The sequence below is a fragment of the Hydra vulgaris genome, chromosome 14, assembly GCF_038396675.1.
Source record: "Hydra vulgaris chromosome 14, alternate assembly HydraT2T_AEP".
In the NCBI taxonomy this organism is placed as follows: domain Eukaryota; kingdom Metazoa; phylum Cnidaria; class Hydrozoa; order Anthoathecata; family Hydridae; genus Hydra; species Hydra vulgaris.
The window spans coordinates 41,930,834-41,949,151 of NC_088933.1; the positions used below are offsets into that span (position 1 = coordinate 41,930,834).

The window sequence follows — 18,318 nt, forward strand, 5'->3', positions numbered from 1 at the left end:
GCGCGGTACTACCAGGGACGTGGTGGGGATCGAACTCGGAACCTCTCGCTTATGAAGCGAGCGCTTTACCACTACACCACTACCGCATATATTTTCACGTAGGAAATAGTTATACTATTTTAAAACAACAAAATTTTTCAAAAAGTCCAACAAAATCCTTAAACTATTTCAAAAACATACTTTATACAGCCCAAAAAAATCCTTTACTAACTAAAATGCTATTTGTTGTAAATATTTGTTGTAAATATTTTTACCAAAAATGTTCTGTAATAACAAAATTTTAAGAGCGCCTAAATTCAGTTAAAATTTTTAGGAACACCTTAAATCAGTTAAAACTTTTGAGAACACTCCGTTAAAACGTTTAATAACATTCCAACTGCTTTTGCAGTGATGCGTGCACATTCCAAAAATGAAGATCTAAAGAAATATTTTTTAAAGTAGTCTGCGTAATACCATGCTTTTAACCAAATTTTAATCTCATGTACATATGAGCTTAAAATTTAGTTAAAAGTTTATGTTTAATGACATGAACTTTTAATATAAAATAAATTTTCATGAATTTTGCTTTTTCGAAAAGCTTTATTTTCCAAAGACGTATTAAGAATAAATAGCACCGGTGACAAATACTAATCAAGTGTAATTCTCCAATCAACCACCTATCTTGCGCCGTTTTCAGATAACAGGCTGCTCACACTTTATTTTTGAAACTTTTACACCAACAATGAAACAGGATTTAACAGTAGAAAACATAAAAGAATACCTTTTTTCTCAATAATAATAATTTTTCCATTTGAGAAATATTCGTTTTTATTTGCATCTCAATTCAAACTCAAAAGTTTTTGCATTTAAATAAAATGCAAAAACTTTTCGAATTTGAATCGAGTTCGAAGTAAAACAATGCAGCAAGTAAACAATCTTAAAATCACAGTTGCATCCTTTTCGCTCACTATCAAGAGCTAAATATCAGGTAACCAAAAAAGTTCGTGCGGTTTTCCGTATATAATAAAAACACACAAAACGACAAAAGTAAGTACATTTATTCATCAAAATAGTCACCATTAGCATCTAAAACCTTTTCCCAACGTAAAACAAGCTTATTTATTCCACTAAAAAATTCTCGGTCCTTTGAGTCTATAAAAGCTTTCAACTCCATTTCAACCGCGTCCTGGTCTCGGAACTGCTGTCCTTTTAAATGATTTCCCAGGGAAAGGAAAAAATGGAAATCAGTAGGGGAGAGGTCTGGCGAGTATGGTGGATGAGGCAAACTCTCCCAACCAAGGCTTTGGAGCTTGTCCTGAGTCACGCGAGCGGTTTGCGGTCTCGCGTTGTCGTGGAGAAGCAGAACTCCTCTCCTGTGCACCATTGCAGGCTGCTTTACAAGCAACAGGTCGTGAACTCGTTGCAGCTGTGCTGAGTAGACCAGTCCAGTAATGGTTTGGCCTGTTGGGAGCAGCTCGTAATGCACCACACCAGCTGTAGTCCACCAAATGCAGAGCAAAACCTTCCGCTCGTGGAGATTGGGCTTGGGTGTCTTTGGGATGGGGTCATCGGGGGACAACAAATGGTAGCAACGCTTGGTATTGTTGAACACAATGCATTTTTCGTCGCATGTCAATAAACGATCAAGAAAAGGCTCAACATTGTGGCGTGATAAGAGTGATGTGCAGATCGTAAGCCGTTGCTTCTTGTTGTCGATCGACAATTTGTGCGGAACCCACCGACTCAGCTTCCACGCTTTCCCAATCGCATGCAGATGCAGGCGGATGGTTTCAACACTCACAGTAAACCTCACTGCAAGTTCTTGGCAAGTTTGGCTGGAGTCAGACTCGACAGCGTCCTTCAGTTCATTCTCATCAACCAACAATGGGCGTCCAGAACGCGGCAGGTCTTCGATGGACTCATCTCCCGAAGAGAATCGCTGAAACCACTTCTGTGCTGTGCGTTCACTTACTGTACCTTCTCCAAATGCTGTGCAGATGTTTTTGGCCGCTTGTGTTGCATTCCTTCCAAGTTTGAACTCGTAAAGTAAGCAAGATCGAATAATCGTTGGTTGGGTTGCCATCCTTTCTTTACACAAAACCTTTCCTGTAAGCTCGTTACAAGCCTACACTATATATGCAGCAACTGCGCGTGACACACGCGTTCTATTACGCAACAAAGCTACTTGCCTTGTGCGATGTGGGTGTTGTAAAAAATGCTAAAAACAATTCAATTACCACGAACTTTTTTGGTTACCTAATAGAATTTTTTATATTTTTTGTATTGTTTTTGGTTTATGGTGGGGCATAAAACAAATTATAAAATAATGGCATTAAACACAGAGAGTTTAAGCATACATGGGTTAGCTCCAGGCGGCGTTAGTACAACCGCTAGCAAGTTTGCTATTATGTCAAATTTAAAAAACGTTAAGCATGAAATACTTTCAACATACGCGTTTCAAGTCATTAACTATTCATGGTATTTTTAATTAAAAGTATCTCAAAAACAATCCCAAAAAAAATCTGCGCTATAAACAATCAAAGCGATCTTACGAGAAAATCTTCAAAGTTTACTTTAAATTTAAAGATAGCATTGGGAGTTAGATGTTAACCTCCAAAATATTAAAACATTCAAAACAAAAGTATGAGTTTCAAGCTCATTAGTTATTAGAGAGTTTAAGCATACAAACTTTATCTCGAGGCAGTTGTAGAAATACAAAAGAATTTCTCGTAAATAATTAAAGGCTTTGCAAGTTATGCGATCGCATAGGACGCCAGCGTGGCTAGGGCGCCGCGTTGGCGTAGCAAAATAATTTTTTTCCTAGCTTTTTTTTTTTTTTCAATTCTAATTTTGATCTAAAAATATAAACTTAAATACTATTTTTGTTTTCCATAATGTGTACAAGCACTGAGTTGTTTTCATATTAATTTTGTACATTTTTGCTAAGCATTTCAATGGAAAAATAATTAGATCGTGGGGTAGCAGTTGATTTTTGAATTTGATTTTGAGTATTTGATTTTTGAAAGCACAATTTTGGGAGTTATATGTTTATTTAAATCGTGTTGTTTGCATGTTAAATGTATTTTTATAATACTTTTTTTTGATGTTGGCTGTTTAAAGCAGAAGACGTCAGCAGAAAACTTACAGTCTCGAGATTTAAAAGCCGTTCCCGAAGTAGCAGTTAATGCTTTTTATGTATAAGAGCGCTTTAATTTACAACTAAGTAACAGTACGAGTACGTCAAGCTCACTATTTTTATTTAAGTTTTGGCTTTTCTTTTAAAAAAATAAATCGCATACAAATGCAGTACACAGTTTTCTTTTGAAACAAAAGCTTAAGTTTTAACTGCTCTCTTTATGTTGTACAATTCCCTGGTACTCAAGAATAAACTTTTTGTGGAAAAAGTTTTCAAAGAAAACAACGGAAAATTTCTAAAACTTATTGAACACATTTCAAAATATGACACTGTTCTTTCTGAACGTCTTTGTCGGGAAACTCATGTGTATTATTTAGGCAAAAAAAGTCTTTCTGTAAAGTTACTAAGTATATCTTGTGTGAACTTGAAAGAGAAACCTTTGTATTATCATATAATTTTTTCATTGAGTGCACCGATGCATCGGCCTCGGCATCGGTCGTCGTAATATCGGCCAACGCAGATTATTTGAAAAAAGTAGTTTTTTTAATTTTGTGTTTCTATATTGTACAAAAAAAGTATAATAAATATTTTTTTTTTTACAATATAGGAACAAAAAATTAAAAATATTCATTTTTGAAAACAATCGGCATTGGCCTTGGTAACCATCGGCCGGTGCCGATTGTTTTAAAAAATGAGTCTTTTTAATCTTGTGTTTCTATATTGTATAAAAAAATATAATTATTATATTTTTTTATACAATATAGAAACACAAAATTAAAAAAACTGATTTTTTTACCGGCCGACCGGATTTTTTACTGACCGGCCTCGACATCGGTCATAGTTACCATGACCGATGCCGAGGCCGATGCATCGGTGCACCCTAATAATTTTGGACTGCACTCCTAAGGTAAGTTCTTTGCTTTATATGCAAATAAAATTTATATGCAATAAAGCCCAAAAACAAATATGATTGAAGAAATGACAATTTTATTTATTAGCATTATTCGCATACAAATTTCGGAAGGTCCCTTATATCTTATTGCAAAGCTTTTCTGTGAAACCAAACAGTTTTAAAAATTTTTGACTTTTCCCAAAGTTGTAATTTTTCTGCTTTTAAAAATAAACTGAAAAAAGTTATTTTCTCAATAGATAATATATTCGAGTTCTTTTGATCTCGTTTCTCTTTTATAAGCGTTATCTAATAGAATTTTAAATATTTTATTTTGTATTGTTTTGTTAAACCGTGTTTTATAATTGAGATACCTTATCTTATTTGTATGGATGTTTTCTTAAACCTCGTAAAGAAGAAATGATACTTGTAGTTTGCTTTGTCTATGCAGTTTCAGGAGAAGAAGTAAAGGTAAGAGAAAATTTTTTTTTGATTTGTTCAGGTATAAGATAAATTTTTGGCGAGGGTTGACAGCTCGCTGGTTATACAAGGTTTTTTTAAAAAAGCGAAAACCTTTGAAAAAATGCGTGTCCAATGGTTATGATAATAAAAAAACGCAAGATGAAAGAATGAAGGGGTACAAAAAGGACCTTTGACCTTAACCCACAAGCTTTTTTTGTTTCTTGTGGAAGCCAATCACTAAACCTTGTTGTCAATAATGCAGCATTTCCTTGCATTGTAGCTGTTAACTTTTTCAGCTACATTTAAGAGGCTTAAAACTTTTTTTTCTGGATCAACTCATAAATGGAGTATATTAACAAATCATGTAAAAAGTTTTAATGTAAAAACTCAAGGTAAAACTAGTTGGGAGAGCAGGATAGACGCCCTTGAACTTTGCGATACTATAGGGTTGTGGTTTATGACGCTGTCTATGAATCCACGTTAGATTCCAAGATTGATGCTTTTGGCATATGTGATGCTATGGAAATCCCAAGAAAATTACAGATTTCAAATTCCTTTTTTATTTGGTCACTTGGTATGATGTTTAAATTTAATTTAGTAAGCAAAACACTTCGCTGAAAACTGTTAATCTGCAGAGCACTTTAGAACTAATTGAATTAGGAGACTTTTTTGGAGAACATGAGATTGAATTATGGGCTATATAGTGTTATTACAGTTGCAATGGAGCTGAAAAGAAACAACTGGAAATCATTTCAAAGTTCTATATTGAAGTTGTGGTCAAAGTTCTCTGTTGAAGTTGTGTGTATGTAGCATTGATAATTTTGCTTACCCTTTGGGTATTAGTGGCCAGCGGAGAAACTAGTTTTTCAAAATTATCATAAATTACCTTTGATTGATCCTTATAACCGTCTATGTGGATGACCACATTAACAAATGAGCACCAGGTCTTGGTACAATTAAAACCGAATCATTTTTGAAAGACTTTGCTAAACTAAATGCGAGAAAAGTTTGTTACTTGATAATTAGTTTTATTTTTTGTCGATATAAACTGTAGAATGTGTATTTCTTGATTTCTTTAATCAAAAATATATTTTATGACGCTTACAATTCTCTTGTCAGTTTTATGTAATGTACGGTAAATATTTAATAGAATATTATAATATCCTATAAGAATTTTGCTTACCCTCTCGGTATTAATGACCGTGGTAATCCTCATAGACAGTCAAAAAGATCAATCGAAGGTAATTTTTGATAATCTTCAATTTAGAAAAACTGCATTCTCTGAAATCAGTTTTTCTAAATTGAAGATTGCGGCACTAAATTTTAATCTCGCATATACCCAAAAAGAAATACTTGAACCGGCTCTGAATAATTAATAAGTCTTAAGTTCTCTTAAAAACTTTCTAAAAAAGTACGCTAGAAATCTTATTTTTTTTACCACTGTCGTCATGAATACGTCATGAATACGTCATGTACGTCATGAATACGTCATTACGTCATGGATAATTAATGAGTTTGAAACTCGTACTTTTGTTTTGAATGAATAGTTTTAATATTTTTGTGGTTAACGTCTTTCTAACTCCCAATGTTATCTTTAAATTTAAAGTAAATTTTGGTGAATATTTTCTCGTAAGATTGCTTTCATTGTTTATAGCGCAGATTTTTTTTTGGAAATGTTCTTGGAATTGTTTTTAGAAATACTTTTAACTAAAAAATACCAGGAGCAATTAATGACTTGAAACGTGTATGTTGAAAGTATTTCATGCTTAACGTTTTTTAAATTCGCCGTGGTAGCAAACTTGCTAGCGTTTTTACTTACACTGCCTGGAGATAACGCGTGTATGCTTAAACTCTCTATTCATATAACGTACGTTTTTAAGCTGTGGTAGAAAATAAGATTTCTAGTGTATGTTTTAAACGCAATGTGTTAAAAAGGAAGTTTCCCCAAGACTTATTAATTATTTACGAAAAATTCATTTGTATTCCTACCACTGCCTCGAGATAACACTAGTACGCTTAAACTCTCTATTATCTACTGCTGTATACTTTTAAGCTGATCTTTATTTAAGCAAGAGGAGAGAATCTCTCGTCTTGGTAGAGATGTCTTAACAATTTTTTCATTAATTATTGTTAATAATTAAATTAGATATTATCATTAATTAAAATTATTAATTAGAGAGATTTCTTGATAATATTTAACATTTCAAGATTTTAAAATATTTTAAAATGAATCAATAGACTGCTTCCCATATCAAAAACTCTAATCAACTATATGTAAATTGTCATCCAAAACATTAGCATCCAAATAAAAAAATAATATTTTTTCAACTTCAATTAAATTAGTACAGCAACTTTTCTGAAAAAAAAAATCTTTAACTGAAAAAAAAAGGTTAATATATATAAGAAAAAAAAATTTATACATAATAAGACTACTTGAAAACAAATAAACGTGTTTTTATACTTCTATTGGTATTTTAATGTAAAAATGTGGCCTTTTCATCTAATCTTTTAATATAAAAATGTGAACTTGGAACTTTTTTATTACTATTCTGAAAAAATAATTCACAATCCACAAAAAATCATTCGCAAGAGAATTTCTTCGTGCGGAAATAATAACCAAAATAATTTTAATACTTAAGCAATAAGAGTTAACATGCCGTTTTGTTAACAAGTCGTTAATATATGTCAAGAGAGGGAACTGTAATATTGCAATCGTTAGAATATTAGCTGGAGATCACGAATTTACGGTGTTTTCGGTTTGTAATGGTAGGAAACAAGTATAATTTAGCTTTAAAAAAAACGTATTATAAAAGGGGAGTAAACAAAAAGAAATTGCCAACAAGTAATCCATAAATCAATTGTTCGTCGAATAATCAAACGGTTTAATAAAGGCAATCCTTTAGAAACGGAACATACGGGCGGGAGACTTGTCTTTTCACAGACAGAAAGTTACTCATCACGCCAAAAAGAATCTTTTTAACAACGCTAATAATATCATTGAAAACTGAAACTTTTATTGTCACAAAATAAGATTTGTAGACGGTTACAATCTTTAGGATTTTTGAGCCTAAGAGCAGCAAAAAAAGCCTTTCATTTCTCTAAAGAACCAAAAAGCAAATGCCTCATAGAGATAGGACGATTAGAAAAGAGTAAAGAGATTGGAAAAGTGCAATGGTTTGCGATTGTTTTTCTGGTTTTAGCGGAGCTGTACCTACCCATCGAATAAATGGCATTATGGATCAATTTTTTTGTCGTAATATTCTCATAAAATGGTTTCTCATGCTGATAAAAACACATGTTATGGATATTTCAACAAGGCAACGACCCAAAACACACCTCTAAACTCAAATTTATTTTACAAATTTGCTATAGCTTTGTTTAAAGCTAACCTTAAACAATTAAGTGTGCTCTAGTATTTTTAAACATTATATACACGTAATATAAGTAGTTATTTATACTATGGTAAAATAACATGGGGTAGTATTTACAAAAGTAAACTAGAACCTCTCTAGAGTGATTAATTTAAAAATAAAAAATAACAATCAAAAAGGTTTTTTTGAACAAATGTCGTTATTAACATTATTTGAATTATATGTATACAATTTTCAATGTCCCATTTGTAATAGCAAAGTACATAAAAGGCAGAGAGTAGACACCTAATTCGCACAAATAGTACCCTGTTAGAGCCTGCAAGTAAAACTTGCAGGCTCTAACAGGGTACTATTTGTGCGCATTAGGTTTGACCAATTTAAAATAGTTTAACCTGCTTATGTGAAGTTTTGATAGTTTAATTTTAATATTTCTGATTTTGAAAATTTAAATTGCTTTAAAAATACTAATATAAAAAGTATTTTAAAGAATAAAATTCAGTTACCAGTAGCGGACTAGTCAACCGGTCCACCGGCCGGTTTTTCATTTGAAAACTAGACCTTTTTTATTATTATTATTATTTTCGTCAATATGCACACATTTTACAATGTTATCTTTAAGACCTAATAAATATATATATATAATTTTAATCTTACTGGAGCAATCAGAAGACAAAATGTCTTATCGTCAAGCCCGTTCGTGAAATAGAGACAAAAATATAATTTTACAAGTTCCAATTTTATTAAAAGAGTGAAACTAAAAAGTTTGCAAAAAAGAAAAAAAAATCTTTTAAAAAAAACATTTATTTGAGAAGTCATATTTTTTTAATGATGTTAGTGGAATGTAGCATTTACTTATTGAGTGTCTTTTTTTATATTTATGATTAATTAGAGGAAAACTTTATAAAAATATTTTGGAATTATTTCATTTAGAAGTTTAAAAACAAATAACAAGTTATGGTAGGTATTTAGTTCGTATACGTTTAGAGCACTTATCTCCTTGAGTAACGGCTCGGCACTTTCGTACCTATCTGCGCCCAAAACTAATCACCTTGCTTGCTTTTGTTTTGTAAAAATATTTTTTAGGAAAGATGAATGATTGTTTGCCCAGGAAATATTTAATATGATTATGTATAAATGAATAGTATAAAATTTTTAAACACATTTTATTTAAAAGTTGTTTTGTCTTGTACGTAATCCCCAGAGACATCCCCAAAAACTTTCTTGTTAAATGCTCTTTCACGGTGCTCTGTGATAGGAACGTAAGGATTTCGGCAAAATCTCAATAATTTCAAAAAAAAATGTTGATGCCTGTCAAATAAAGTCTATCTCATAGCCTTGAGTGTGGTACACTGTAGAATCACTCAAAGATATGTAGTTTTGTCCTCTGAATTGAGTAAGATGCCAAAAGAATAGTTATTTCTATACTTTGCACATTACTCAGTACTTTTTTATTTTATTATAAATTGATTTGTTTTTGATTTCAGTTTTCATGTTATGGCTTTTTTTGGAAAGATTTGGATTGGGCCGTCTAAGCAATACACATTTGTTAGTAATAATAGTTGAAGCTGTGTTCTTGAGAGTGTCAAGAACGAATTTAACAACTGTTAGATTTTAACAGCTGTTTTTCGCTAAATTTTTTAAATCTTTAAATTTAATCACTGAATTAACATTGGAAATTTAACTGTCAAAAAGATTCCAATTTTCAACTATACGGTTTGTGAAGAAATGATACCTCGATAAAAAGTTTTGAACATACTGCCTTCTCAACCTTTAATTGTGTCCTCTAGTTAGCCGACTCAATACTTCTTGTTCACGATGCCAACTGATAATATCATTTTTGTTTATGGTTTTGTACATTTGGATAAGATCTCCTTTTTCTATTCTATTAGATAGATTTTGACTATTTCCTCTAATTTTTGCTCGTAACTGTCTTCCTTTTTTTGTAGCCAATTTTCGTAGCTTTTCGTTGATCTTTTTCGATTAAGTTGATATCTTTAATAAAAGTTTCACATTTAAATTATAATAAGCATATAAAAAGCATATTTTAAGTCCGAAAGAGTTGATAGAGATCTGGAAAGAGTTGATGTTTCATCTGGATAGAGAATTGCGTGTTTTAACATTCCCCAACTAACACTTACTTTTTTTTTTCTTAACTTATCTACTGCTAACGGGTGATGCGGAAGTTATCGGACAAATCCTATTTTCATTATTTGAGCATAATAATTAGTTTTTGTGGTTTTATGCGTAAGCATAAACGTTCTATAAAATATAAAAACTTTATTATTTGAAACACAATTATTTAAAATGAGGTTAAATGCAGCTGAACGAGAATCTTTTCGAAAGCGACTAAAAATGTCTTTTGTAAATAAACCTAATATAAAAAAAAAAAAAAATCGTAAATCATTTTGAAAAGGAAGGATTTGCTATATAATAACCTAAAAAGACTTGAAACTGTTCAATCGTTTTCTGATAGAAAGCACCCTGGTCGTCCGACATCCTGGACTAGAGAAAAGAAAACCGAATTAACGAGACTTGTCAACAATCGAAAAGAGGTCAGTCAGAGAAAAATAGGTATTAAATTCGGTGTAAATCAATCGACAATTGGTCGTCAGTTAAAAAAAAAAGAATATTAAATATAGAAAACGTGAAAAGACTCCAAAATACACTATAGAACAACAAATAAAGGCAAAGAAAAGAAGCAGGAAACTAGTTAACACAAAATCGCTTCAAGTCATCGATGACGAATAATACTTTTGTTTTGCATGGGACAACATGCCTGGAAATTCTGGATACTACACAAACAACAAAAAGACATGCCCAGAAAGTGTTCGTTTTATAGGAAAAGAGAAATTTCCAAAAAAATTATTAATGTGGATAGCCATATCTGACCGTGGTATGTCAAAGCCATTGTTTCGCACTTCCAAGGCTGTAGCGATCAATTCATCAATCTATATTAATGAATGTTTAGAAAAACGACTTCTTCCATTTATTCACAAGTATCATGGAGACTTTAACTATTTATTTTGGCCAGATTTAGCAAGTTCTCATTATTCTAAAGATCCTCTAAATTGGATGGACCAATATGTCTATTACGTTGATAAAGAATCCAATCTCCCAAATGTGCCTCAAGCACGACCAATTGAAAATTTTTGGGGACATTTGGCACAGAAGGTTTACGAGGGAGATTGGCAAGCTTCAACAGAGCAAGCTTTGATTGATCGCATTAAACTAAAACCACAAGAAATTGATTTAAACTTTTTACAGTCGCATATGAAAGGCGTCAGAGCAAAATTGAGATCAATTGCAGATGGTGGTGTTTTTTCATATAAAAAATAATATATTTTTATTAAAAGATAAATGCTTTATTTAAAAAAAATATAATAGTAGTTTATTTTTTTATTTATAAATAAGTTATTGACGTTTTTATTTTGTCCGATAACTTCCGCATCACCCGTTAGTTTTTTAAATAGTTTTATGAAATTTATTTTTCAATGTATATAAATATACTTTTCGAACATTTCACTAGCAATAAATGTGTGAATATTTTTTAAAAAACAAGATGCTTGTCTTGTTTCATTTTTATACTATTATATTATATTACAAATATACATTGTTATTATAATGTATATGTATATTGCATTTATTTGAAATAATAAATTTCGGAAAGTGATCCGAAATATCAGTTTTAAATATTCCTGTTTTTATTTTTAATGTTTTTAATGTAAGAAATTCATTGGTAAAAATTTGATCTATTGATGTTGCATTAGTCTTAGTTACACGCGTGGGTTTATTAATTAATGGTATGTAACCTGATTGAAAAAAGTCATAGAAATTATTAATGTGCTTATTAACGTAACAGTCAAAAATGTTGAGGTTAATGTCTCCGATAAAATACACACTTTTATTTAAACTTGATTTTTTTTTAATTATTTTTTTAATGTGGTCTTTAAATGATTATTATGATTTTTTCATTTTTTTTTCATTTTAGTAATTTTTTTTGTTTCTTTGCAATTGAATCCCGTATGGTAAACTTATCCTAAGTTTTATACGCAATTTTCCAGATTTCATTTTCAAAAACTAACAAAAAATGTCATAAACTATGTTTCGTCTTGTTTTAATAGTGTTCCCAAGACAAGTAAAATGGTGCGATGTGCTCGCTCAATTTTTATATTTTCTCGACCGATCCGTCAACCAATCAGTTCTTCTAGATTTGTTTTCCATTTCGCTAAGTTTATTTTTTACATATACACATTACATCTTTCTCAGATTCTTTTTTTTTTCTTTCTCGGAGATAAAGGCAGTCTGAATCTCGGAAATAAAAGTAGTCTGTATCTTCTCCTCAAAAATTCTTCATAATAGTTTAGGGTTGCTATTAAGACCGTTTCATAATAATTTAACAACATTGTCGTTTTAAATTATAAATTACAAATTAATATATTAATAACTATATATTAATATAATAACTATATATAATAACTATAAACTAATATATTAGTATATTAGATATATTAGTATATTAAATAACTACAAAAAAAAAAAAAAAAAAATTAAAGGAATATTTTAAAAGTGATAACTACTTGTTTTTTTTTGAACACCAGTACGTGTATTACACGTTTTAAACACATCTTAGAATTATTTAAAATTCTTACAACTAATTACACGATTAATCAAGAAAAGAAAATGTTAAGTTGCAGTTAATGGAAAATTTATATAATTATTCTCAAACACTTCTTTTTTTTGAGTTAATTATGTGCTCCCAGAAGTCCTTACGGTCTTATCAGAGAGAAAGCAGAAAAGCATTAAGCAAGATGTTCATGCCTCCTTCTGTACCAATGTCGCTTGTTGCGTTAGAGCTGGCGTCGAAATCCGGACCTCTGGATTCTGTACCAATGTCGCTTGTTGCGTTAGAGCTGGCGTCGAAATCCGGACCTCTGGATTCTGTACCAATGTCGCTTGTTGCGTTAGAGCTGGCGTCGAAATCCGGACCTCTGGATTCTGTACCAATGTCGCTTGTTGCGTTAGAGCTGGCGTCGAAATCCGGACCTCTGGATTCTGTACCAATGTCGCTTGTTGCGTTAGAGCTGGCGTCGAAATCCGGACCTCTGGATTCTGTACCAATGTCGCTTGTTGCGTTAGAGCTGGCGTCGAAATCCGGACCTCTGGATTCTGTACCAATGTCGCTTGTTGCGTTAGAGCTGGCGTCGAAATCCGGACCTCTGGATTCTGAGGCAAAGCTCTAACCGCTGCGCCACGGCTGCTCTAACAAACTCTTAAAACAAAAACCAGTAATCAGGTTTCTCATCTGTTAAATGATCTGTGTGAAAACAACAAAAACTATTATTTTGGTGAAAAAATAATATTTTGAAAATAAATTCATAAAAATATACATAACATACATTTAATTAGAAGACATTTACCATCCATAGACTATATATAAGGGGTTAAAATGATTTTTTTTGTGCTCAAAACTCATAAATTTCACAAGGTGTGAGAGAAGCAAACAAGAATACTTTTTTTTTAAATAATATTTTATATATTAGTAAGGATTTCTAGAAATTACAGGATTGGATTATGTCACAGCAATCGTTTAAATGTAGTTCCTAAATAGTCACGCACAAAAATTTTGAATTTCTTGAGTTTATGTAGTTATCTTTATGATAACAAATTGTTTGTGAGAATTTCAAGTGATGTATTATACCTTTACAACTCGAATATAATATTCAATGAAAAATAACAGCCATCAAATATTTCTAACTAAAAAAATGTCACGCCAAGTTCTTAAATGTCTGACCAAAATGTTTAAATCTCACGCCACTTTTAAATATCTGCAAAGAAATGCGTATAAAAATTGATTTGCCGCGTGACTAATAAAATTTTAGACGCACTTTATAAATATGTAGGAAGATTTATGCTGGAGACACTTGGTCCTTATGGGAGGATAGATGCACAAGAGTTATAGATATATTAAATGCACCACATTATTTTTAACTAGCAAAATTGTAAGGTCTAGACATCCAAGAATTTTCAGCAATACTGGTATCTGTCATAGTTGACAGATAACCAAGAGCAGAGGGTTTGGTATTTGGTGATTTGCATGAACAAATGTTTTGTAAGTTATGATTTTGATTTAGTTATTTTTTTATCAACGTTAACATAATAGGGAACACCTGATGCACTTTTTTAGGGATCATGTCTCTCATGAACATACCTATCTTAAAATTTATTTCTTTTTCTTTCAGAATTCAGTATGTCCAGAATATATAAGACCAGGGCAGCCAAGAGCTTTTATGATGCTCGGGGCAGAGTAAAAAGTAGAGTTTAAAGACAGTTTAAATTAAAAGCATATTCAATCATGCATATGTATGATTCCATGTGTTTTTAAAATGATTTATTTTTTAATATGCATTCATATCGGAAAAATGCTGTAAACCCTATGAATACATTTGGTTGAGGAGGCTCAAAAAGTTGCCAGCAGTAAAACTAAAAGACTCCTTCAAACGATGCATAATTTCTTCCCTGAAGTCATCTTTTTTAATACCATTAGCGTAGTCTTGCACTAACTAACCAGTTTTTATTTCTAAAGAATCTGGTTCCTAGTTATCTAAACACATGAATTGTCTTTCAACCAAGTGTCTTTACAATATCAAATCTTGACTGATTATTGAAATAAAATGATTAAGGCAACGTTTAAATTTACCTCAAAGTGTGAAATTTACCTCTAAGTGAAATAAAATGATCAAGGCAACGTTTAAATTTACCTCAAAGTGTTGCTTGGGGCTCTTATTGCGGAAAGCTGCATTTTCAGGTTTGAACTGAAATCGTTTATCTTATTTTGTGTTTTGTCAAAAATTTAGTTTCAAAGCCAAGACGACCTGCAAAATATTGATCGACGATGAGAGGATACGATCAAGATCATTAATTAGCTGTAATGAAAATTACTTTGTCATTGAAAATTTAAAACAAACAACTTACTTTGTCGACAACTTGGAAAGTTTTGTACCAAAAAGTTAGAAGTACAATAATTTCAAACAATTATAAAAAACTTATCAACAACTCAGTTTGGTTTAGCGAGTCAGCGTTAAGGTCAAAATCCTCAATTGCGGGTACGATTGCAGGCAGAAATAATTTTTGAGGTTGTTTTGAAATTGTTTTTATAGCGGCAATCCGAGCTGACAACTTAGTATTTGAAAGCTTTTAAAATGAGATTCCTGTCGGTTCTTGCAAAATCTAGCCTAACTGCAGGAAAAGAATACGTAAAGAGTTTAGATATTATCATATAAAGTCTTGATCAAAGCGCAAGATTAAACTGCATGTACCCCAGCTCAATTAAGCTATAATTGTCACAAGGAATATATAGGGCTAATGGATTCATTTGTAAAATTACAGCTTGCGCCCCAATATAAACTCCAGCCACATTCGAGCTGTTATTGTTATTTTGTCCACAAAGTTTTTGCTTACAAGTCTCACTTTTACTAATACATTACAAATCAGATTAGCAATATTCAATTCTCTTTTTTTTCCCTCGATTTTCTCCATTTTCCACAAAAAAAATGTTCTTTTCTCCCTGCTATTTTTTTAAAATTAAAATGCATGAAACAAAAACAGAATAAAAGGGGTTTGTTTTAAGTGTGACACATATAAGAAATACAAGAAAGAAAAAAGAAATGCATTTTTGATGATGAAAAATATTCCCTAATAAAAAATAGACTTGACCTCTTTTTACATATTCACATATTTCACAATGAGAGAAACAATGTTGGATCTAGAATACAGCGCGAATTTGACTCCAGACTCAACTTCAGACTCTAAAGCTTTTTTGATTGCCAAAACAATGTCACTATCATCGGTTAGAGTTATTAACAAAATATTCTACGTGATGTAAGGGGTTTGATGGACATAGTTATTACAATGTGCTTTGATTCGATCTCCCAGTTTCTTCCAGTAGTCTTTGACTTTACCATTCCAGCGGAAGAGACATCAATCTCCGGCTAATCCGTGATTTTTGCTCCATAATAGAAAGCAAGGAAAATACCATATGTAAACTTATTAATTTTCTCCATTAATGTCCACCTTCACTAGTAAGGAAGCATTGGTTAAGTTATTTGACACATTATCTACTACTACTGTTCCACTTAAAAGTAATATACGAATATAACATATCTAATACTATATGAATAAACATTTTTGAAGAAACTGCATTGTTTTAATTCTACTTGATTATTTGCAGATTCCTAATTTATCAACAACAGATTTATTGTTGTCAAAAAAAATTTTCCTTGTAGGGAGTTCGGGAAGATCTAGTTTTTTAAAACAGTCTTAGTGCCGTTTCAAGTGATTGTATCAATAATTTTTTAAGTGATCACCTCAGTAATATGTCAAGTGATCATCTCAGTAATATGTCAAATGAAGAATAGAATAAAACTTGATTAAAAGAAAGCAAATTAATTTAGAATGTCTGGAATGTGGCAAAGTATTTGACAACGACAATAAAAAAAAACATTAAAAAAAACTTTATAATGGTAATAAAATATTAATTAAACATTTTGATGCTCCTGAAAATTCTTTTAAAGCAACAAAAAAGTACCAATAATTTTCATAATTATTTGTAAATGAAACACTTGCACTTCAAATAAATAACTTAATTTTAAATGTTTTTATTATTGTTTTTAAGGTATCTAAATTGTCAGGTACATCAAAATGTAATATTGAAAAGCAGGTAGAGAGATCCCTAAGTGACATTCCTATTGAATTAAAATCATCTATTGAATGCGTGAGTTAATCTTAAAATTTTATAATAAATTTTATTACTTTTTAAATTTGCATAATATTTTATTGCTTAAAATAATTTTAATAACTATTAAATGAGTTACCTTCAGATACTGAGTCAACTGTCTCAAAAATTTCAAATATTCCTAATGAATCTGATGAGGTTTCATGGCTGTTAATTTGAAGACATAATCTGATGAAGTTTCATGGCTGTCATGTGCTGGTCAGTTTGAAGACATAATCTCTAATTTAGTTGTATGCAAAACAATATTAAAAAAAAAAGGTTCGTATTATATTATAAATATTTAGAAAGTTCGCAAACTAATAATAACATTTATTTAAAGTGTAAACAATTTTTAAAAACTTTTTTTAATAACTATTTTTAAAAACACCTAGTATTATTTAAAAAAACATTTCTAAGCATTCTTAAGAGAAATCAGATCACGAATCTAGCTATTCTGTTGAACATGATCCATGTAAAGAGGTTTTCTTGAAGAAAGTTCCTTTTAGCATTAGGTCTATATCAGCCAAAACTAACAGAGAATCCAATTAATAGTAAAATAAGTCAAAACAACAATGTTTTAATGAGTATAAACTGGTATAACGAGTATAAACTGGTATAACGAGTATAAACTGGTACAACGAGTTTAACTACAGATCTTATTTATTGCTTTATTTAATCCTAAAGGAGCATGGAGGGAGTTTTCTAATGCTTGGATCTGTGATGCTGTTAAAACATGACACAAAATGAAAAGTTGAGGTAAGTCAAAGTTGGGACAACACTTCAAATATTTATCCCACTAATCTTTTTTATCAGATTATTGCAGTTTTATGAAGAATTTTATCTAATTTGATGTCATCTTAAATAGATCTTCAAGAAAAAGTTGATAAAACTGGAACATGAAAAGTAGTCTTACAGAAAAATAGTCATAATTTTTTTGATGTTGTAAGAACACTGTCAAGACAAGAGTTAGCGTTTCGTGGAAACATGGATGAATCAGATGATAACTATAATCAAGTAATTGAATTGATTTCTAGGCCATTAATGTAGTAGGTAATAGGTATCAATCTATTAATGCAGTAGGTAATTGATATTAAAATGCGTTTCTACAAGGTATCTCGGTCCTCGTTCTCAAGATGAAACAATTAAGATATTGGGTGGTGAAGTTAAAAAGTTTATTGTAAAAGAATTTGATAAGGCTAGTTTATTTTCGCTAATGGATGATACAACCCCAGATGTCTCACATAATGATCAGTTTTGTGATCAATTATTTTGTCAGCGGTTTGTGCGCACTACGTCAACAATGAAGAAAAAGGTATTGAAAAACTACTTGAATTAAAAGAAGGAGTAAATAAAACTGGACTTGGTACCGCAGAATACATTTTTAAAGTATTAAATAAGAATTTTTTAATCCTTTAAAAGAAAAACTTTAGCGTTTCAGTTGTATGATTTTGGCAGCAATATGTCTGGGGAAGTAAATAATGCCCACGCCCAACTTTCTCAAATTTTAGGGCATAAAGTTTTGAACATTGCTTTCCGATCCCATAGAATAAATGCATATCTTAAACATGGCTGCAATGCTAGAATATTTATATCGAGTATGATCGATAACTTAGAGAGTTTATATGTATTTTTTTCATCTAGCACAAAGCGTTATGTAATACTGAAAATGAAATGAATAGTATAGAAATTAAATTAAATTTTAAAAAGCTTG

General features: G+C 31.0%; 2 protein-coding genes across 2 annotated transcripts; one reads left to right on the forward strand and one right to left on the reverse strand.

Annotated features, from left to right (window-relative positions):
- Positions 1–1,036: 1,036 nt before the first annotated feature.
- On the reverse strand, positions 1,037–2,062 carry LOC136091137 (histone-lysine N-methyltransferase SETMAR-like). Its single transcript, XM_065818120.1, has one exon. The coding sequence runs from the start codon at positions 2,060–2,062 to the stop codon at positions 1,037–1,039; it is 1,026 nt and encodes a 341-aa protein (XP_065674192.1).
- Positions 2,063–10,609: 8,547 nt separating this feature from the next.
- On the forward strand, positions 10,610–11,173 carry LOC136091138 (uncharacterized). Its single transcript, XM_065818121.1, has one exon. It carries the CDS (start codon positions 10,610–10,612, stop codon positions 11,171–11,173), a length of 564 nt encoding a protein of 187 aa, XP_065674193.1.
- Positions 11,174–18,318: the final 7,145 nt, after the last annotated feature.